Source organism: Thalassophryne amazonica, chromosome 12 (assembly GCF_902500255.1).
Source record: "Thalassophryne amazonica chromosome 12, fThaAma1.1, whole genome shotgun sequence".
In the NCBI taxonomy this organism is placed as follows: domain Eukaryota; kingdom Metazoa; phylum Chordata; class Actinopteri; order Batrachoidiformes; family Batrachoididae; genus Thalassophryne; species Thalassophryne amazonica.
This window is the reverse complement of record NC_047114.1, coordinates 55,870,653-55,894,700: the sequence shown is the minus strand read 5'-3', so window position 1 is coordinate 55,894,700 and position 24,048 is coordinate 55,870,653. Positions and strand designations below refer to the sequence as shown.

The 24,048-nt window shown below is 40.6% G+C and overlaps 1 protein-coding gene across 1 annotated transcript in view; it reads left to right on the top strand.

Moving 5' to 3' along the window:
- Positions 1-2,737: 2,737 nt before the first annotated feature.
- The window catches only part of klhl20 (kelch-like family member 20), a 36,751-nt gene continuing 15,440 nt past the window's right edge, over positions 2,738-24,048 (top strand). The window contains exons 1-6 of the mRNA XM_034182992.1: positions 2,738-2,857; positions 12,970-13,021; positions 15,350-15,607; positions 17,605-17,713; positions 19,360-19,566; positions 21,661-21,819. Of these exons, the coding sequence (XP_034038883.1) occupies positions 12,999-13,021; positions 15,350-15,607; positions 17,605-17,713; positions 19,360-19,566; positions 21,661-21,819 (756 nt within the window). The 5' untranslated portion in view covers positions 2,738-2,857; positions 12,970-12,998. The remainder of the gene's footprint in view (positions 2,858-12,969; positions 13,022-15,349; positions 15,608-17,604; positions 17,714-19,359; positions 19,567-21,660; positions 21,820-24,048) is intronic.

Sequence of the window (24,048 nt, the reverse complement as noted above, 5' to 3'; positions counted from 1 at the left end):
ATGCAGTGAATGAGTGCACCTCATGATGAATAGGCTTTATTGAACAGGTGGGTTTTGAGACATGATTTGAAAATTACCAGAGACTCAATGTTACGGATATCCGGTGGAAAGGAGTTCCAAAGGTTGAGGGCAGAGCGGTTGAAAACTCTAAATCCCACAGCGGTCAAATGAGCAGGAGAAATGTTGAGGCTGACAGAAGATGATGATTTTGAAAGTGTGGCTGGGTGTGTGTGTGTGTGAAGAAGTTCTATGAGGTACGGAGGAGTGAGGTTGTGGAGGGCCTTGAAGGTTAGAAGGATGATTTTGTAATCAATGCGGTAAGTGATTGGAAGTCAGTGAAGCTGTTGAAGAGTTGGGGTGTTGGGGTGAATGAATGATGTTCCTGTGATGATCCGAGCTGCTGTATTCTGAACCAGTTGGAGCTTATGAAGAAGCTTTTGGGGGAGACCAAAGAGAAGAGAGTTGCAATAATCCAGGCGGGAAGTGTCCAGAGAGTGAACCAGGATGGCCGTGCTGACAGAAGTGAGTGATGGGCGTAGATGATTAATGTTTCGAAGAGGGAAATATGCAGACCAGGTGACGTCATTGATGTGTGTTTGAAATGACAAAGTACCGTCAAGGACGGCACCCAAACTCTTGCTCTGAGGGGATGGGGAGACGGAGGACTTGTCAATAGTAATAGTGAAACTGCCAGCTTTTGCAAGAGTGGATTTGGAACCAATGAGGAGAACCTCAGTTTTGTCACTATTGAGTTTGAGAAAGATAGAGGAAAACTCCCGTCCCTGGTTGAGCTTTTCTACACTAACAAGACATCATCTAAAATACAAATTCATTTACATAAGAACATTTCATCTATAAATAACAGCGCAGTTCAAAAATTCATCACTCACTCATCTCATTCATTCTCACACTCACACATGGGTGCAGTTTTGATTTATTTTAAGCCAAGATTTAAGTTTGGATGAGAACAATTTAAACTCACTGATGGACTTAATTTCTGTGGGCAATGAGTTCCAGAGTTTACAGGCTTTATAAGAAAAGGCCGACTGTCCAAATGATGTTCTACACTTGGGAATTGTACAGTTGTGGTTTAAGCTGCTTCGTGTTGTCCTACTGCTGCTTGGTCTCTGCACAACTATACTGAGTGATTCTGGAACCAGATTATGGACATTTGAAAAATAATTTGAGAAAACACAAATTACTGAAACTATCAAAACTTAATAAATTATACTTGTTGAGAATTTGACAGTGGTGAAAACAAATAGGTTTTCTGTCCATAATTTTCATAGCTTGATTATAAAGTGAGCCAACGTGCTTTGTAGCTGAGGGAGCTGCCTGGGCCCATGCTGTCATTCAGTAGGATACATGTGAAAATATCATCCCATGCATGTACAGCAGGGCTGCCTGGTTGGAATGTAATGTCTGATAAGTTTAAAACAATTTAGGTTTCTTTGTATTGTTTTCGATATCTACTTTATGTGTCCATCAAATTGTAGCTGTGAAACAAGAACTAAACCTAAATATTTAATTTCATTGACCCATTGTATTTTATCATTTTGCAAAAGTATTTGAAAATTCTGTTCTAAATTTTGTGCTTTGATGGAAAAACACATGGCAACTGTTTTAGTGAAATGAGGAACCAATTCATTTTTGAAAAGCCACAGACTAACCTTAGCCATGCATGCAGATAAAACTTCTGCAGCTTGCTCTGGTGTCTTCGCGGGAGCATAAAAAACAGCATCGTCCACATAAAGTTAACAGCAGACACCACAACAAATCAAAGGCAGATCATTTATGAAGAGACCAAACAGCAGTGGTCCCAGTATGGAGCCCTGGGGTATGCCCATCGAGATATTTATGAGAGACGACTTTTCCTGGGCCAGTGTGCTGAGTTAGACAGCTTCACGTCAGTCCTGGTGTGCAGATGGGCAGTCAGTGGATGAGTGAGTGGTGTATCACAGGAGCAGCAAAAAGATCCCCCAACAAAAGGCTGACACCAGCACAGAGCCCGGCCTGCTTAACACTACTTTTGATGAGGAGGAAATCCACGGAGGAGCCGTGCTACATGATCCTTTCATTCATGTTGGCATGGAAAGAGACTGCCATGCCACAGTTTTGTGGGGGTGTGGGGCAACCAGTCTTCCTGCTGACCAGATCAAAGGCTTTGGTGAGGTCTATGAGCATCATATAGAGCAGCAGACTCTACTTGCTACTCTTTTCCTCAAGTTGCCACACCAAGCCATATATTACGGCATCTATTATGGAATTATTGAACTGCAAAGAATTAATTTGCATGAACTGCTGCCAAATATGCAAGGGTGTTGCACTCTGTGTCCATTCTAGTTTCTCAATAAAATGACCACAATCCATTCCTTTGTCAGAGTAAGAAACAATGGTACTTAAAAATAGATATACACTTGAGCATGAGAGGCTTGAATATGTAGGCTTTGTAAAACAACTGCAATAAAACTGGAAAGCATTTCATGCTTCCAAAAAATACCAGTCTTGCACCGACCTCTGGTGGCTATCTGACGCAAAAACAATCATGACAAACCATACAAAAAAGAAAAGAAAAGCAGCGAGACATTCACACATTAAAGCAAGCACTATTTGTGCACATACCCGAAGTAGCAATTTCCTATTTTCACATTTTTTACGTATTTAATGTTCATTTTACGAATTGTGCCAGTGCGATGACGTAATGGCGTCCTTTTATTTTGAAAAGGTCGGTGGCGCATGCGCAGATCATTTGTGTAACTGAGGAAGTGCCTCGTTTTAAACGATAGCTAAGCTAAACTGTAAACACTAGCAATCAGAGGCACGCGTTTTTTTCTTACCTTTGGAATGGAAATATAAGGTAAAACCGTCTTATATGCACATTTACGATTTTAAACAGATAGCTGTCATTTGTGGCAGTGTTAACGTGATGCGAAATCCAAACGTGGCTGATGACCACAGACAGGCTATCAAGCAAAAAGGTTAGCTTTAGTTTTTCAGTGTTACCTTATTATTTATTCTTTGTTCACAGTGGTGTTATCTTTTTACTTCCCTCGTTTGGTTTGAGATTACATTATCCTGAAGATTTTTGCACCACATTGCTGCTAACGCCAGCTCGTTTGTGTTGGTAGACTTTCTGTGGGGAATGTGCTACTTGTGTTTTTTGCTGTTTATCTTTTAAAATAAACTACAGAAGAACTGTACAGGAACATAGGTTTTTACAACTGTTGTTCGTAAGATAATGTCCCCTAAGTATGTTGGGTGCGTCTTTCTTCTGAAATGAATTTGTGTTTTTAGTAAGCTGCTGGCTAACAACAGTATAGTAGTCTGGGCTAGTATATTGCTAATTAATTATCCCCAAATTGAATTCACATGGAGCGAGAGAGAAGTTGGACACATGGACACTGTTTGACAAGCGTTGGTATATTTGGACAAGCTCAAGTTCATGTCTGACTGTTTGTATCTACAGCATTAGTCTGGGATCAGTCAACTACTGACTAGGGATGGGTATTGATAAGATTTTATCGATATCGATGCCATTATCGATTCTGCTTATCGATCCGATTCCTTATTGATTCCCTTCTCTTGTGAATTTTACTAAAAGTAGGCTTTACAGGTTTTCTGTGTATTTCATTGAGTCTTAAAGTACATAAATATGAAATTGGTCACTGTATCCTTGATCTCTGGACATAAATAAAAATAAACAAAACGGTGTTTCGCTTTGAAGTTATTAATTCAGACTGGATTCTATCGTTCTAACTTGACTCGGCAGAGAGCCGCGCAGCGTTTGGAGCTGTGTTTCTTTCTTGCAACAAGACAGGAGTTCCAGTTAGTAACTTTTATCCGCACAAACGTGACTCACGATTGACATATTCAGGGATGAAAGTGGTGAAAAACAAAAAGCTGAAACCCCAAATCACCCTCCAACACCACCTGCACGAAAATGTTTGAATTCTAGAAGCTCTGAAATGATAAACTGCAGTGAGTGCAGCATCCATTTAAGTGAGAAAAATTCATTCCAGTAGTATTCTGCTCTTACTGGGATGCAGCAGTTTTCTAGTTTGGCAGAGAGTTCTGGAGGAAATCACTGAAGAAATTAACATACTGAAAATATGGTTTGACCGAAACAAACTGTCATTAAACTTAAAAAAGACAGGGATGAAATGGAGGTGTAAGAGTCACTAGGTGTTCACAGGAAACACTTATTTCTGTGTATATGTATTTATTTATTTATTTATGTTCATTGTTAGTTGCTATTATATATTTTCTGTTGCGTTTCTATTCAGGTTCTTTTTGTCTCTTTCTCTGAAATTGTATATAATAATCATTAGATTATTAATATATAAACAAAAATAAATTTAAGAAATATTACAATTTGAAAACAAATGCAACCAAATGTGATGACAGCTGCAAATGCGTAATGCTGACTTTTAGCATGCTAAGTTTTTAGACATGCTAACGCGTTTGCATCGCTCCCGTTTTTAAGTTATAAAATACATCTATCAACTGTTTCAGAAGACCATAACAGGTCGGTTTAACATAGAAAAGGCAAATAATACTCACAGACGTATGCTCTTTAGGGTTTTAGCGGGGGAAAATTAAGCGAAAGAAAGAAAGTATAAACGAAGCAACAGATTGAAGCATTGCTTCAATCTGCGAACCACTGCTTTGATTGGTTCAAGGTTCAGAGCAAAGCCGTGCTGCAGAAAAGTTGATCACGGACCCGCTGCAGGGTCTGTAATCAATGTAGAGAAATTATCATTTTCCTGACAAACACCCCCCAAAACAACGGCCACTCTGAAGGACCGATAACAGAATCGTTAAGCCCAAAGCTTATTGATGTCGGTGGATCGAATCATTTCTTAACGATACCCGAAAGGAACCGGTTCTCAATACCCATCCCTACTACTGACGTGTAACAATTTGAACCTTCTGAAGTGCCTGTATTTTTTTTTTTAATTAAATAGCTATCTCAGCCAACAAGTTATTTTTTTTTCTTTTACACATCGTAGGTGCAGTTCTTTGAATGCACACTCACAAGATACTGAGTAGAAACAGTAAAGATCTTGCCATTACATGGCAGAAATGCAATATTGAGCCACACAATATTGGAACCTCATCTGGAAGTGGACTCGGAACATTTCCAGTCTTGATTGGCGCATTTCTAGTCCTGATTGCACAGTTCCTCTTTTCTGGTCTACCTTTTAAACAAAGGGTCCAAGCAGGTAAAGTGGTAGTTATCAACTCATTAACCTAAACATTGGTCACTGATTGAGTTAGTTGTTGCAGAAGCATGGTGATGTTGGAAGAGGCAATTATTTTGGCCCTTGAAAAAGAGTACCATACCATTTGAAAACAAAAACTCAAATATTTTGGCTTTTGTTGAAGGTTTTGTCTTGAAGCAGTTGCATCACTGTTTCTGCAGGTCCCTTAAGGCTGTGTCACATTGCGACAGATAGAGAAAATGGATTAGTTATGTACAACCCCTGGCAAAAATTATGGAATCACCGGCCTTGGAGGATGTTCATTCAGTTGTTTAATTTTGTAGAAAAAAAGCAGATCACAGACATGACACAAAACTAAAGTCATTTCAAATGGCAACTTTCAGGCTTTAAGAAACACTATAAGAAATCAGGAAAAAAAATTGTGGCAGTCACGTTGCTGCATCAGGACAACAGTCCTGTCTCTGCTCATGCAGAATTCACACCCTGTGCTGGAACTTTGTCCAGTCAGAAGCCCAGTGTGAAGCATCAGACAGCCGTAGGATATAAATGCATGAGTGTCGTAAAAGTAAAAAACAAGTAGAGGACAAAACGGTAAACAAACATGCAGAAGTTTTGAACATACACAAAATATTTTGACCAAGTAACGCTCAAGCTCGCATTTTGACCCAAACCAGCAAGTGCAGTTCCTTGACTGGCTGCTTGAGGCTGGCTCCAAACAGAGCACATTGCCAAAGAAACCCATTTTAAAACGTCCGACTTTATTGCAGAAATAAACATGTTTATAGCCTGGTTAAAAAAAAAAAAAAAAAAAAAAAAATGGTTTTGGTCTCGTTAGATAGATTCCTCCTCCATGATAACTGTATATGGGGGTGAATTTTTTTTTCAAACTTCTTAGTTCAAGATGTTTTAATGTGGGCACGGTTGCTTTGAGTGATGTGTCCATCAACTCCTCCCCTCATAGTCTCTGACTGGAATGGCGTCACTTGCTTTTGTGTCTGTTTGGAGTATTTTATTACCAACACCTGGAGTAATATGGCTTGTTAAATGCTAAATGGACTGCATTTATATAGCGCTTTTCCATCTGCATCAGACGCTCAAAGCGCTTAACGATAATGTCTCACATTCACCCTGATGTCAGGTTGCTGCCATCAGGGGTTCACCTTGGCCAAGGCCTCGGTGTACCCCATCCTTACCAGGTCCGCATAATCACGGGTACACTGAAATCAAAAGTCTATAACTGCTTTATTATATGGTAAACAAGAAAATTAGGAGTTTGTCAAACATACTAAAACTGAAAAATCAATCTCACGTTTCAACTCTTTATTATTACTGTCATACTGCACCAACTGACATCCCATCGATCGACTGGAGATGACTGTTAAGTCCGTGACGAAGAGCCATCAGGCTTGTTTTCTTCTAAAGTTCGCCATTCACCTGTCTAGCTTCCACGTAAAATCGACCGAGTACTCCGTCAAGCATCCGTCTGTCATAAATTTCAAAGTTGGGCACATGTCCCTTTTCAGTGACATACTTGCGAAACAGGTTGGTTGCTGACTGTGTATTTCTGTGGGTGTTCTTCACTTCTTTTTTGTGTAAAATTCGTTTTAAGTTAGCGTCACTAACAGATGCAAACCTGTCTTCTGCCATCTTGTCAACAAACTGACAGCCAAAGTAGGCATTGTATTGCGTTATTTGATTGGTCGTTATCGATAGAAGGTGTCGCTCGATTAGCTAGCGCTACACTGCACGCGAGGTGTTCTCGTTTCGCATGCGCGGTCTACTCGGCTCCACCAGTGGTCAACTCGGCATGTGGTACAGCTCAGAAAGTGGCGAATGGGCCAATCAGAAGTTGGCAAAATACCATACCATATAATAATAAATACAATAGTGCAATGGGTATATACTAATGTACCAGTATAGGCAACTAATTCATTAATGAAGAAAATTATACACTGATTCATCGATTATGAAAGTAATTGGGCAGGACAGACTGGTTTGAGGGCAGGCCCTAAAGGGGTAAAATAAGACGCATATGGCGTCATTTCTCTACTTCCAGGGACAGAAACATGGCACTTTCTCTGAGATTTGGGGCAAATTACATGCAAACAAAGTGAAAATGCAAAGAATAAGTGCCGATGTGGTGGAAAGTGGACATGTGATACGTTTTGTTTATGACCCAGAGCTCAAACGTGTTGAGGCGGTTTTGCAGGTGAGATAACGTATCTACTCTGGTTAGCTGTGTAGGCTAACACTTACCCACACAACATTTCCCATTCACCTCGTCTTCCCTTCTCCACTGGGATCTGAAAAAAACGGCACTTTTTGCGACTGCTTCAGGGATTGCAGCCGAAAACAAAACAGTACACCATTTATCAGTGTGAAGTTATGCTGTGTATATATTACTCAATGGGAGTGACTGTCCCCATAAGTGGTCAAATCCCGCGATATCATGCAGGGTTCAAATGAGACTGCACTGCCCTATTGTTAGTTGCAGCCTGAGTCGAGACTACATCAGAATTCTGATACTTGCAAGACTCCCAGGAGTGTGAAAAGCTGTTGTGTGTTTTGGGAAGTGGCCCCCTTTAGTTGTGGAAGTTGCATTTTTATAGTCTTTTGTGTATTTCAGAGATAAACGCTAACGCTACAGCATTTAAATGTGCTCAGTGCATTTAGTCTCATCGTTCACCCTGACAAAGATATCCCGCACAGTGCACCACTTCAGACACCTGTTCTCCCCACAGTTGTAGCTGTGCTGCTCAGTTGCTGACATGCCAGTAGCATGTTAACCACCTGCAGTAGATTAGGCATAGAGCCGAACACCGGCAGCTTCTCGTTGTCCTCTTGTAGCTATCTGCTTGTGGGTTCAGTCATGGAGCTGGGAGCTCTGTTGCAGTATTCCAGTTTAGCTTCACATTTCATGTAGTGGACAAAGTCACCTTCTTGTTCAAAGCAGCCTCACGTGGCTCCAGCTTTGGCTCCTAATGCATACCTGTGATATAAAAATAAATAAAATAATAATCTTTAGCCGTTTTCTTTTGTTTTGAACAGCTAGCAGGAATGAACACAAAGGTGCAGTGCCAGCACCTACGACACCAGTTGTAAAGTGCTTATCCTTAAAACCATGCTGGCCAACAACAACAATAGTATTCAAATAATGAATGTTTATGAGTTCAATGGTACGAATATTTCATGAGGTGAAAGCGGTAACATACCATTCAATGAGGCAAATTAAATATTTGTTCCATTGAAAGAATGTAAAAACATTAATTATTTGTTTTATATAATGGCTAAAATAGATCCTTGTCATTTGATATTATATTAATTTATAAACAACAGAAAAAGGAACTTAAATTTTGGTGCGTCACTCCATTGACTTTGTGTACTCCCCCCCCCCAAAAAAGAAAGTAAGTTTGTGTACTTCCTCACTCCAGCAAAAAATCACATCAGAAATTTGTCCAGCTTTGGTACGTCACTGCTGCTCTAACATCAACAATCCACCAAGAACTATAAAAATGAGTCCAAAAATAATTCTGATGATGTTGTCCGCGATGCTGTGCACCAAATTTGTGTACTTCCAAAAAAAAAAAAGACTGTGTACTTCCTCAGTGCAGTGAAAAAAATCATGTCAGAAATTACTCCAGCTTTTCATTCTAACTTCTTCCTAACAGCTCTTCATGCCTCCAGAGGGCTTACAGTGCAGTGGATTTGTTTTTTGTGTGTGTGTGTGTGTGTGTGTGTGTGTGTGTGTGTGTGTGTGTGTGTGTGTGCGCGCGCGCGATCAGCGTGCAATGGTACCAAACATATGGAACCAAATTTGCATGCTAAATGGAACCAAAATGCACTCTAAATGCAGCGCAACACAAATGGGATGAATAATCCATGTCATGTGACATACAAAGCACCAATCGAATGACAAGGATCAACCTTGCCTTTTGTTATATTATAATAATATTAATAATAATGAAGTACTGTTACATTGTACAATGTAACTATTGCAAATATGAACAAAGTGTTACGATAGGAAAGACCAATAAACAACGAATAGCGTTCAGAATTTCCAAAAAGTGCATTACAAAATTATAGAGAATACGTAGTGATTATTACTGTGTTAAAAGCTGGATGTCTGTGACATCATTCTGAAACCATTTGCTTACTCCTGTAGAGAATTGGATGGCCCGAGCTGATTGAAGCAATCAGAATCAGGCCCAATCAAGGCATTTTTTGGACTATCAGGATTGGATAATTAAAGCAGTCACTAAATAAGTGCGTGTTTCCTCTAGCTTTGGTTTACAATTGTGCACTGCCAGTGGAGTGATCATACGGTTACTGATGCTGTTGCTACACAGCAGAGTTGTGGTGCATGTTTGAGAAAACATTAATGCTCTCTTTTGCTTTATATAGAATCAGAATCAGAATTGCCTTTATTGTCATTGTAATTTGCATTACAACGAGATTTGAGTGCAACTCCAAAAGGTGCTTTCCGTGGTGCGAGTCATTTTTAGCCAAATAAAAGATAGTGAAATTTAACAGTAAATTATTCAGAGTATATGTACAACTAATATAAACATAAGGTAAAATAAAATTAAATGTGGGCTAAGTAATGTAAAACGTGAAATATATACAACTGTAGAATCATATTTACATATATACACAACACATCTGTTGTTCATACAAATCAGTAGTGTGCATCAGTCTCACACTCTTTCATAAGCTCAGTGCTGATGCAATGATAACATCTAGCACTTTGTCAGTCTTGTAGAGGTCAAGTTTTAAAAACTTATTTCACTCTTCTTTGCTTCAAATGCACACCAAGTATCTTACTGATAGATTGCCCATCTGATATATAACCTTCTTACCAGTCAATCAGGTTGCACGGTTCACATTATGAAAGTAGTTTTTCTGGTTGTGGTGTTTGTTTTCCTCCCTCTCACAGATTGTATACAGGCTTAGTCAGATGGGGAGGTGATGGTTTAGTGGTTAAGGTGTTGGGCTTGAGACCAGAGGATCCTAGGTTGAAATCCCATCCTGATCGGAAAATCACGGGCACTTGGGAAAGGTCCTTAATCCCCTAGTTGCCCCCGTTGTGTAGTTGGTGCCTTGCATGGCAGAATCCTGACATTGGGGTGAATGTGAGGCATTGATGTGTAAAGCGCTTTGAGAGTCTGATGCAGATGGAAGAGCGCTATATAAATGCAGTCCATTTGCCATTTATGGGCAAGGAGATGGAAGCTCGCGCTCTTCCCCTTTTCCAGAGTAAAGGTCTACTTTTACTTTTAAAGTAATATGAAATTAAACATGGATATGCATTCATGTGCTGTTGATGCATTCAAATGCAGGGAGATTGATCATGGCTGGAAAACCAGTTATATGGATTAATGAGCTTTTTTTTAATCTGATGAGTAATTACAGAGTAATTAGTCCATTGCCAGTGGGATCCTTGTGCTCTAGATTGGGTTATGTTTATGATATAGGTAGCTGACGTTTTTCAAGGGTGGTAATAAATTATGTAAAGTTTCTATAATGAATTGGAATGGCGTGTGAGTCCAGAATGTTTTTACAACCTTAGACCTCCACAGCTTTTAGAGGAAAAACTCAACCCTTTTATTTACTGTTAACTACATATTTTATGTTAATTTACTGTCTTAATGTATTTATAAATTATTTAGGTTCTTGTTATCATATACACGTTATTATTATTATTATTATTACTACTACTACTACTGCTACTTTTATTTTGTCATTTTATTTTTAAATGAACCACAGTGGAAATTAGTGTTTTACTTTCTTGTGTCATCCATGTATTTTTAATGTATTTACAGTTATATTTAGGGATGGGTATCGAGAACCGGTTCCTTTCGGGTATCGTTAAGAAATGATTCGATCCACCGACATCAATAAGCTTTGTGCTTAACGATTCTATTATCGGTCCTTCAGAGTGGCCATTGTTTTGGGGGGTGTATCAGGAAAATGATAATTTCTCTACATTGATTACAGACCCTACAGTGGGTCTGTAATCAACTTTTCTGCAGCACGGCTTTGCTTTGAACCGTAAACCAATCGAAGCAGTGGTTCGCAGATTGAAGCAATGCTTCGACCTATGTCTTCGTTTATGCTTTCTTTCTTTCGCTTAATTTTCCCCTGCTAAAACCCTAAAGAGCATACTTCTGTGAAGATTATTTACCTTTTCTATGTTAAACCGACCTGTTATGGTCTTCTGAAACAGTTGATAGATGTATTTTAACGGGAGCGACGCTAACGCGTTAGCATGTCTATGGCATTTTCAATGTTTAAAGTTAGCATTACGCATTTGCAGCGCTCATCACGTTCGGGTGCATTTGTTTTCAAATTGTAATATTTCTTAAATTTATTTTTGTTTATATATTAATAATCTAATGATTATTATATACAATTTTAGAGAAAGAGGCAAAAAGAACCTGAATAGAAAACACAACAGAAAATATAAAAGCAACTAACAATGAACATACATAAATAAATAAATACATACATACATAAATAAATAAGTGTTTCCTGTGAACACCTAGTGACTCTTACACCTCCACTTCATCCCTGTCTTATTTAATGACAGTTTGTTTCGGTCAAACCATATTTTCAATTTGTTAATTTCTTCAGTGATTTCCTCCAGAACTATCTGCCAAACTAGAAAACTGCTGCATCCTTGTAAGAGCAGAATACTACTGGAATTAATTTGAATAAGGAAAGTTGTTTTTTTTTCCTTCACTAAATGGATGCTGCACTCACTACAGTTTATTGTCTGGAATAGTCACAGATTGCATTTCAGAGCTTCTAGAATTCAAACATTTTCATGCAGGTGGTGTTGGGGGGTAATTTTGGGTTTCAGCTTTTTTTGTTTTTCACCACTTTCATCCCTTTATATGTCAATCATGATTCACTTTTGTGTGGATTAAAGTTACTAACTGGGACTCCTGTCTTGTTGCGAGAAAGAAACGAGAACCGTCCTCCGTTCTGTTCACACAGCTCCAAACACTGCGCGGCTCTCTGCCGAGTCAAGTTAGAACGATAGAATCTTGTCTGAATTAATAACTTCAAAGCGAAACACCGTTTTGTTTATTTTTATTTATGTTCAGAGATCAAGGATACAGTGACCAATTTCATATTTATTTACTTTAAGACTCAATGAAATACATAGAAAAACTGTAAAGCCTACTTTTAGTACAAAATTCACAAGAGGTATCGATAAGGGAATCGATAAGGAATCGGATCGATAAGCAGAATCGATAATGGCATCGATATCGATAAAATCTTATCAATACCCATCCCTAGTTATATTATGTACTTACATTGAACTTATTAAATAATATCAAGCATGCATGCACGCTTTTAATATATAGATGATTTACTGCCCCCTGCTGGACTGGCATGTGAGTCCAGAATGTAATTATCAATGACCATTGTTCGCTGTTGTTAGCTAATAACCATAGTTTCTCAAAAAATATTAGTCCTATCAACTTTACATTTTTGCAGCATTCATCCTTGACCTTAAATACATAAGCCTACCAAACGGCAAATGACAGCTCTCCCCAGGTTCTCCATGATTGAAGCCACGCACGCACGCAAAGGCCACTTGGCTATCTATATATGGATGGGAAAACGATCAAGAATGAAAACAATTATTAGTTGTAGTCTGAGGGCGTGACTGTCATTATTTTGCTGTTGAGAGCACATTATGATCAAAGCCTAACATTAATTTTTGTGTTTGTCTCTGTAGTTGTGGGGTCACACATTCTTCATCAGTGCATGGACGCAAAACCAATGCGCAGGTAGGTGGATGTAATATGAAAGAAAGAAGAAATTTGTATTTTTCTTCCATTTAGTAGTATTAAAACAATCTGTAAATTTGTGCCAGACTACAAAATAGGGACTTTAAAATGAGACACCTTGGTCTTCTGTCACCAGTATAGTAGGTGACATCACATGTTCATCAGGGCTTTTCATTTGATTTTTTACCTCTCTACTCTTGAGGGCATTGCTATCCCAACTATCATCCATGGTTATGCCATTGAAACTAACATTAATTTACTTACAAAGACTAATCATCATTGGTGCAGGTACCAAAAATTTCTCTCGCCCCCACCCTCAGATATCAGGTTAAATCTTGTGTGTTTGAAGTTGAGTTGAGTTTTACTGTTTGAGCCCAATATGCATAATTGTTATACATGTTTAATTACTGGCTGCTATTTTCAAACTGTGTAACTGGAACAGTGAAGTTCCAAGCACTTTATTTTCTTATAGCTCTTGTGCTGTTGGTTCAGGGCAGATAGCAGTTTAAAATTGAGTTGCTGGTACTTGATGTGGGCTAGGTAATCCATCATAGCAAAAAAAGTGTGAGTGGTCTGGCTACATTTCTAGTTGGTGCCCATAGAACACATAACATGGTAAATTGGTTTCCAAGGTTGTTTTACTTTAATTTTTTTTAATTAGCTTATAATGCGCCAAATCACAGCAGAAGCCATCTCAAGGCGCCTTACATAAAACAAGTCAATATAAAATTTAATAAATAATTAAAAATGAATTAAAAAAAATTTCAAATACATAAATAAAAACAGAAATAAAAGAATAAAACAAATAAAAATAAAAGCTATTCATAAGAAAGAGAATAAAAACTTTATATAGTTTATAAAGTAAAGTTTATAAAGTATATAAAGTATAAAACTATACTTTATTTATTTGTTTTGTACTCTCTGAAGACTGTTCCAGTGGAGTGACTTGAATATTAGGTGAAATACTCATCTGAGGTGAACCCATGTCCCAGAACCAAATTAACCCTGTGCCCAAGAAATCCTGGGGTACTTTGAGTGGCCCTAGAATATTGCACTAGATGTTTGGTAGTAAAAAGAAAAAAAGAACAAGCAAAAAACAAATAAGAAAGGAAAAACATGTAAAGTTTTATTTGGTTTAGGTGATAATCATGGACATGATTTCGGTGTAAGTACCAGTAAAGATTAAGGCTTCTTGATTAACCAAGTCTCCTGATTATAATTCTATAAATATCTATAACCATAAGTTTTGCATAGCAAGTGTGCAAAATGCCTTTTCCATTGTGGAAATGACTTTGAAACTAGTGTATGTATTAAAACCAAAAAAGTCTTTCCTATCTGTTTTTCTACTTGAATCGAGAAAATCGCTGCCTGTCTTACTGTATAGTTGTGAGACTTGGACACTAGCCAATGGCCTAAGGTGATGTCTTTGGTACTAGAGCTCATCCTAGGGTGCAGCTGGACTTGCAATGTGAGGGAAGGTCAGCTATGTCATTTTAGCCATGTGGCGCATTTCTCTTTTCACGATCCAACTTGGTCAGAGGTGCCTCAGTGTTGAGGACGCCGTGGCTGGAGAATGTCAAGTGTAAGCATGTTTCACCTTGCTGCAGCAGATTTAGGATTACTTTTGAGAGGTGGGCTTGGATTGATTGCCTGCCTGGATGGTTGCCATCCAGGACCCAAGTCAGTTCTGTGGTCTCATCGACGTTGCAACACGTGAGACCAGTGCATGCTGCCAGGTGTGACTTGAATTGGAAATCTGTTTGAATGTGAGAGAAGCCAGACGTGTCTGCCCGAACAAATGATGAGCTCTGAGATTCGTCTGGTTCCCAGCTAGACAAATGTTTGACTGCATTGTCCAAGTTACTGATGACTAACCAGCAGCTGCCTGTCATTTATGACTTGATTTGAAGGTGACAGACGCACTGTGTTCTGCACGCATGCAACTGTTTTAAACATCACAAATGAAATAAAGTGGTGTCCTAATGAATTAAGCTGATCTTTTACATTCGCACACCAGTTTGCAGCATCTCAACCGTTTAACTCTTTAACTTGTTAACTCAGAGTTGATCCTAATTATAGCTTTGTGATTTTAAATTCAGTTTTTGCAATTTAAATTTTTATTTTATTATTTTTTTTTGCATTTAAATGATTTGTGTTTTTTTTTTTTAGTCTTAAAAGAAAGACTCAGCTGCACCAAAGAGTGGAAAAATACAGAATTTTCACTGCTGAGCTTAGCTCAAACACTTTTCATCAAATCTGTCCTATAGGTTCCTGAACATAAAATCATTGTACTATATGTACTCACGCTTTTTTTTTTTTTTTTTAAAGGGCCACCAGTGCACGCCAAGACACCACTGGAATGGATATCACCAGCCGCTGTACTCTGGGGGACCCCAATAAGCTCCCTGAAGGGGTCCCCCAGCCTGCACGTATGCCCTATATCTCAGACAAACACCCGCGGCAGACCCTAGAGGTGATCAACTTGTTGCGGAAGCACCGTGAGCTCTGTGACGTGGTGCTTGTGGTTGGCGCAAAGAAGATTTATGCCCATCGTGTCATCTTATCTGCCTGCAGCCCCTACTTTAGGTACAAATGGACGCAGTGTTCACTTCAGCGGCATCTGTTTATATATGTTGTGAGGAAAATAAGTATTTGAACACCCTGAGATTTTGCAAGTTCTCCCACTTAGAAATCATGGAGGGGTCTGAAATTTTCATCTTAGGTGCACGTCCGCTGTGAGAGACATAATCTAAAAAAAAAAAAAATCCGGAAATCACAATGTATGATTTTTTTTTTTAATAATTTATTTGTATGTTACTGCTGCAAATAAGTATTTGAACACCTACGAACCAGCAAGAATTCTGGCTCACACAGACCTGTTAATTTTTCTTTAAGAAGCCCTCTTATTCTGCACTCTTTACCTGTATTAATTGGACCTGTTTGAACTTGTTACCTGTATAAAAGACACCTGTTCACACACTCAGTCAATCACGCTGCAACCTATCCACCATAGCCAAGACCAAAAAGTTGTCTAAGGACACCAGGGACAAAACTGTAGACCTGCACAAGGCTGGGATGGACTACAGAACAACAGGCAAGCAGCTTGGTAGAAGACAACAACTGTTATGATTATTTATTAGAAAGTGGAAGAAACACAAGATGACTGTCAATCTCCTTCGGTCTGGGATTCTATGCAAGATCTCACTTTGTGGGGTATGGATGATGCTGAGAAAGCTCAGAATTACACAGGAGGACCTGGTCAATGACCTGAAGACAGCTGGGACCACAATCACAAAGATTACATTAGTAACACACTACACTGTCATGGTCTAAAATCCTGCAGGGCAGCAAGGTCCCCCTGCTCAAGCCAGCGCATGTCCAGGCCCGTTTGAAGTTCACCAGTGACCATGTGGGTGATCCAGAGGAGGCATGGGAGAAGGTCATGTGGTCAGATGAGACCAGAATAGAGCTTTTTAGAATCAACTCCACTTACCATGTTTAGAGGATGAGAACAACCCCAAGAAGACCATCCCAACCGTGAAGCATGGGGGTGGAAACATCATACTCTGGGGGTGCTTTTCTGCAAAGGGGGTAGGACGACTGCACCGTATTGAAGGGAGGATGGATGGTGTCATGTATTGCGAGATTTTGGCAAACAACCTCCTTCCCTCAGTAAGAGCACTGAAGATGGGTCATGGCTGGGTCTTCCAGCATGACAATGACCCCAAACACACAGCCAGGGAAACTAAGGAGGGACTCTGTAAGAAGCATTTCAATGTCCTGGAGTGGCCTGGCCAGTCTCCAGACCTGAACTCAATAGAAAATCTTTGGAGGGAGCTGAAACGCCAAACCTGAAAGATTTGGAGAAGATCTGTATGGAGGAGTGGACCAAAATCCCTGCTGCAGTGTGTGAAAACCTGGTGAAAAACTACAAGAAACGTTTGACCTCTGTAATTGCAAACAAAGGCTACTGTACCATACATTGTAATTTCTGGCATTTTTTTTTAGATTATGTCTCTCACAATGGACATCCACCTAAGATGAAAATTTCAAACCCCTCCATGATTTCTAAGTGGGAGAACTTGCAAAACCACAGGGTGTTCAAATACTTATTTTCCTCACTGTGTGTGTGTGTGTGTGTGTGTGTGTGTGTGTGTATATATATATATATATATATATATATATATATATATATATATATATATATATATATATATATATATATATATATATATAGTGGTATTGTACATTTACCTGAAAAATGATGTTCATTCATAGATTATTCCTGTGTTTTGTGTCATTACGTGGTAAGATGATTGATTGCCAGCACGTCTCTCTAAAACACCAAGCTTTAAACAATGGAAGTAAAAAGGTAGTTTTTTTTGCATTTTAATCCACGATACTGTGCTCAAGTTTTTGCTTTGTGTCCCTGAAATAAACTGACATGCAAGAAAGCTGATTTTGTGTTTCAGTGTAAATTTAGCTTTTACATTAAGTGAACTATGCACTGGGTTGTTGTACTGGTTTTGGTTTTATGTGAAAACTATTTTAAATGCTTTATTTTCGATAACTGGTTGTTTCAGGGCGATGTTTACTGGAGAGCTAGCAGAAAGCAGGCAGACTGAGGTGGTTATCCGTGATATCGATGAAAGAGCCATGGAGCTGCTCATTGACTTTGCTTACACATCCCAGGTAATAATGTTATAATCATTTTTGTTTGTTTGTTTTCCCCAATTCCCTAAGCATTTGGCGAGACCAGAGGCAAGTTTATTATGTATCTGAAAAAGATGTGTTAATAACGGCATATAGTGCAAAGTTAATGGAAATCTGTTGTTCAAGGTTTGACCCTCATCCAAACTCAATCAGCAAGGGAGCAGCGGTGGTTGATGGTGCTAGAGAGAGAGTAGTACTGGTGGGAACAAAGCAGTGCATTGGATAAATACAGTGTTCTGATCTGATTGCTTCATGGTGTTGCATTTAAAAGTACAAATATAAATGGCCGCAAGATTGCAGGAAGGATTTTATTGGAATGCAGCTACATACAATACAGCTTTTTTTTAATAATTTATTTGTATGTTACTGCTGCAAATAAGTATTTGAACACCCTGCGAGTTTGCAAGTTCTCCCACTTAGAAATCATGGAGGGGTCTGAAATTTTCATCTTAGGTGCATGTCCACTGTGAGAGACATAATCTAAAAAAAAAAAATAAAAAAATCTGGAAATCACAATGTATGATTTTTATTTATTTTTATTTATTTATTTTTTTTAATAATTTATTTGTGTGTTACTGCTGCAAATATGTGTTTCAGCACCTGTGAAAGATCCAAAGATTTTCTATTGGGTTTAGATCTGGAGACTGGCTAGGCCACTCCAGAACCTTGATATGCTTCTTACGGAGCCACTTCTTGGTTATCCTGGCTGTGTGCTTCGGGTCATTGTCATGTTGGAAGACCCATCCACGACCCATCTTCAATGCTATAACTGAGGGAAGGAGGTTGTTCCCCAAAATCTCGCAATATATGACCCTGGTCATCCTCTCCTTAATACAGTGCAGTCATCCTGTCCCATGTGCAGAAAAACACAGTGGACGTGCACCTAAGATGAAAATTTCAGACCCCTCCATGATTTCTAAGTGGGAGAACTTGCAAAATCGCAGGGTGTTCAAATACTTACTTTCCTCACTGTGTGTGTGTGTGTGTGTGTGTGTGTGTGTGTGTGTGTGTGTGTGTGTGTGTGTGTGTGTGTGTGTATATATATATATATATATATATATATATATATATATATATATATATATATATATATATATATATATATATATATATATATATATATATACATATATAAATTTGCAAAACTCTCCTAAACCCTTTTTCACATTGCATTATGGGGTATTGTGTGTAGAATTTTGAGGAAAAAAAAATTAATCAATTTTGGAATAAGGCTGGAGCATGAAAACAGTGCAGTGCTTGGAATACTTTCTGGATGCACTCTAGCCAAAATAAGTTTTCTTCCAAGCTGAACAAAAAAATACTTTCCCTCTTTTTGTTCTACAGTATGGTCTTCAGTTAAAATTACATTATTTCTTAAGAACAAAGAATATTAGTTTTCTTCTTGTTTGTCCTCCACACTTTAGAAGGGGAAAAATCAAAGAAGGATGTCACCTCTGCTAATATATTCGCCTAATTTTTTGGGACACTTCCATTTCATGATCAGAGAGCTCTTGGTGCCAGTACTTAACTGCATTTAATCATCGAAGCTACATAGTTAACATAAGCCTAACAGCTTCATCACAGAGCTTTATCTAAAACTTGTTCCATTATGTGACTGCTCCTAGGTGACTGTGGAAGAGGGGAATGTCCAAACACTGCTTCCTGCAGCCTGCCTTCTCCAGCTGGCTGAGATCCAGGAGGCCTGCTGTGAATTCCTCAAGAGGCAGCTGGATCCCTCCAACTGCCTGGGCATCAGGGCCTTTGCTGACACACACTCCTGTCGAGAGCTGCTCCGCATTGCCGACAAGTTCACACAGCATAATTTTCAAGAGGTAAATTTGCCAAAGGTTGGATAGCTTTTGCATTATTTTGCTAATCTTTTGATTATAGTAAATGTGCTGAACATAACTCTGCAATGCTTTGTGCCATTCATTCTCCTGAAAATGAGTACCCATGTGATATTGCTCTGTATTCTAATTCAGTTTGATCAGTTTCCTCAATAAAAGTTTTCCATGACCCTCAGGTATCATATGAAACTCCCTCTCACGCCCCCCTGAGGAGGGTGGTATGTGATTTCCTCATGCTCAGTTCCTCTACCAGAGGCCTGGGAGTTTGATGGTTTGGCACAGTATCTTAGCTGTTCCTAGGACTGAACTCTTCTGGACGGAGACCTCCGATGATGTGCCTGGAATCTGTTGGAGCCACTCTTCCAATTTGGGGGTTATAGCTCCTAGTGCTCCTATTACCACTGGGACCAGTTTGGACTTTACCTTCCACATCTGCTCCAGTTGCTCCTTCTGCCCTTGATGCTTCTCGGTTTTCTCATGCTCCTTCTTTCTGATGTTGCTATCAGCTGGAATTGCCACATTGATCACAACTGCAGTTTTCTTTCCCTTGTCAACCGCCACTATGTCTGGTTTGTTGGCCAGCAGCTGCTTGTCTGTCTGGAATTTGAAGTCCCACAGGACCTTAGCCCTATCATTCTCAACTACCTTAGGTGGCATCTCCTATTGGGGCAGCTAATCCGTATGCGACACAGATGTTCCTGTACACGATTCACAACATGTGGTTGTGCCTCTCAGTGTACGCTGTCCCAGCTTGCATCTTACATCCTGCCACTGTGTGCTGGACTGTCTTTGGGGCACATTTGCACAGCTTGCAACTTGGGTTGTGTCAGGTGTGGTAGATTCCTGCCTCTGTGGATCTGGTGCTTAGTGCTTGTTTGTGTGCTGTCATGATCAGAGCCTCTGTGCTGTTCTTTAGGCCGACCTTTTCTGGCTGCTGGTTGGTCTTCTTGATGTCAGCCAATTGATGTCAGCCACTTTCTCTATCTGTCAGTGGCACATCCTATGGAGAGGCTTTGTCTTCCATGATTTTTATATATATCCTCCTGACTACCAGGATGTGTGTGTGTGTGTGTGTGTGTGTATATATATATATATATATATATATATATATATATATATATATATATATATATATATATATATATATATATACACACACACAAGGTTGGGTAGGATTACTTTGAAATGTAATCCAAAAGTAATCAGATTACAAGTAATGTATGTACATACATACATACATGTAATCCACATGTATTCTTTCAAAGTAATCCTACCCAACCTTGTGTGTGTGTGTATATGTATATGTATATATATTCATTCAAATATGAAACCAATTCTGTGTTCACATACCGCATAGTCAATTATGACTGTGCCGTGCTCAAGCACATTTTCCTACTGCTTTCCTGAGCATATTCAAGGCTAAGGATGTGTGCATGTGGTAAATAATGCAATTTTTGGTGTGATATTGGCTCTTTTGTTTCACAGGAAATTATAAGTGGTTTTAAAAAAAATTCAGAGACTTACTGGCTCATGAAAACATCAAGTGGAACTATGTGACTTAACATTTTCTGTTAACACCACTAGCACCAAGCCATAGTCAGTGCTGAGAACTGAGGCCAATGCGGAAGTGTCAAACCTTTCAGTTCATCAAATACCATGGAGAAAAGTGCTTTGTCCTTAAGTTGCTCCTGGTGTGCGGTTGTATGTCTTGCTTTGCAGCACCCTGATGTCAGCGTGTGTGAACGAGTAAATGTGAGTCACTGTAAAGCTCTCTGACTGTCTGCTTCAGATGGAAAAGTCCATTTACCATTCATGTCCACTGGCTGTGCACACAATTTCAGTTATTCAGCGTGTTTGATGTGCATGTGTGGCAGAGCATGAATGTCTCGGGCTCAACTGCTTCATGATGGCATTGTTAACAAAATGAATAAATGTGTTGTTATGGTTACTCTGTTGCAGTGGCAAAGTAATAGACTGACTTACTGATCAACTTTCAGGGGTGGGAGTGAAGTTTGCACTGACAGAAAACCTCTTATGGGCTGTTACTTATGCTGAGTGTTGTGTTCTGTTGTGTGTTAGGTAATGGAAAGCGAGGAATTTATGCTACTACCTGCCAACCAGTTGATTGACATCATTTCGAGCGATGAGCTCAATGTACGCAGTGAGGAGCAGGTTTTCAACGCAGTGATGGCCTGGGTGAAATACAGTATCCAAGAACGTCGACCCCAGCTTCCCCAGGTTTGTTGCCAAAGACATGTTCCATGTTTTCCTGCCTACACATCGCACTGTAGTGTTAGTTGCATCTGTCCAAAAATGTGTTTTCAAGAGAGAAAAAAAACAAAAGTTACACCAGTCTAGAAGTTGTATTTCTTTTTAAAATGTGGTGCTATTGTTTCATGCAACAAGAAGCAGAATGAATTTAATTGTAGGTTTTTTTTTTTTTTTTTTTTTTTTTTTTTTTTTAAAGAAATCAAAGTCAGAGTTGGCAAGCAAATGCTAACAGGGTAATCATCATTCTTGAATGAGGCTCAGAGAACTTGAACAGAAAAGAAACTGAACTGAACAGAAACTTGGGCACATTGTGTGTTCATTTACTTCATCCATCCATCCGTTTTCTTCCGCTTTATCCGGAGTCGGGTCGCGGGTGCAGCAGCTCAAGCAAAGCCGCCCAGACCTCCCGATCCACACACACCTCCTCCAGCTCCTCCAGGGGAACCCCAAGGCGTTCCCAAGCCAGCCGAGAGATTCCGTGGTTCCCAAACCAGACCCCCTCTACATCCTGGCTGCGCCTAGAAATTCTGTCCATGAAAATAATGAACAGAACCGGTGACAAAGGGCAGCCCTGGCGGAGGCCAACGTGCACTGGAAACAGGTGTGACTTACTACCGGCAATGCGAACCAAGCTCCTGCTGCGGTCGTACAGGGACCGGATAGCCCTTAGCAAAGGACCATGGACCCCGTACTCCCGGAGCACTCCCCACAGGGTGCGCCAAGGGACACGGTCGAATGCCTTCTCCAGATCCACAAAACACATGTGGACTGGTTGGGCAAACTCCCATGAACCCTCGAGCACCCGATGGAGCGTGTAGAGCTGGTCCAGTGTGCCGCGACCAGGACGAAAACCACACTGCTCCTCCTCAATCTGAGGTTTGACCATCGGTCGAATTCTCCTCTCCAGTACTCTGGAATAGACCTTACCGGGGAGGCTGAGGAGTGTGATCCCCCTATAGTTGGAACACACCCTCCGGTCCCCCTTCTTAAACAGAGGGACCACCACCCCGGTCTGCCAATCCAGAGGCACTGTCCCCGATCGCCACGCGATGTTGCAGAGGCGTGTCAGCCAAGACAGCCCCACAACATCCAGAGACTTAAGGTACTCAGGACGGATTTCATCCACCCCAGGAGCCTTGCCACCGAGGAGCTTTCTAACCACCTGGGTGACTTCGGCCTGGGTAATGGATGAGTCCGCCTCCGAGTCCCCAGTCTCTGCTTCCTTTTCGGAAGACGTGACGATGGGATTGAGGAGATCCTCGAAGTGCTCCTTCCACCGCCTGACAACATCCCCAGTCAGGGTCAACAGCTCCCCACCCGCACCGTAAACAGTGCTGGTGGAGAGCTGCTTCCGCCTCCTGAGGCGTCGGACGGTTTGCCAGAATCTCTTCGAGGCCGACCGATAGTCCTCCTCCATAGAAGCTCTCCCGGAGGTGGGAGTGGAAGACCTCGCTGACAGAGGGTTCCGCCAGTCGTTCCCAGCAGACCCTCACGATACGTTTGGGCCTGCCAGGTCTTACCGGCTTCCTACCCTCCCAGCGGATCCAACTCACCACCGGGTGATGATCAGTGGACAGCCCGGCCCTCTCTTCACTCGAGTGTCCGAGACACGTGGCCGAAGGGCAGATGATACGGCTACAAAGTCGATCATCGACCTCCGGCTCAGGATGTCCTGGTGCCACGTGCACTTATGGACACCCTTGTGCTCGAACATGGTGTTCGTGATGGACAAACTGTGACTAGCACAGAAGTCCAACAACTGAACACCACTCGGGTTCAGATCGGGGAGGCCGTGCTTCCCAATCACCCCCCTCCAGGTCTCACTGTTGCCGCCCACGTGGGCGTTGAAATCCCCCAGGAGAACAATGGAGTCCCCAGTCGGAGCGCTATCTAGTACCCCTCCCAGGGACTCCAGGAAGGTCGGGTACTCTGCACTGCTGCTCGGCCTGTAGGCCGAGACAACGGTGAGAGATCTGTCCCCGACCCGAAGGCATAGGTACGCGACCCTCTCGTTCACTGGAGTGAACTCCAACACTTGGCGACTGAGCTGGGGAGCAATAAGCAATGCGACCCCAGCTCTCCACCTCTCCCCGTGGGTGACGCCAGAAAAATGAAGCGTCCAGCCCCTCTCCAGGAGTTGGGTACCAGAGCCCAAGCTGTGCGTGGAGGTGAGCCCAGCTATCTCTAGTCGGTATC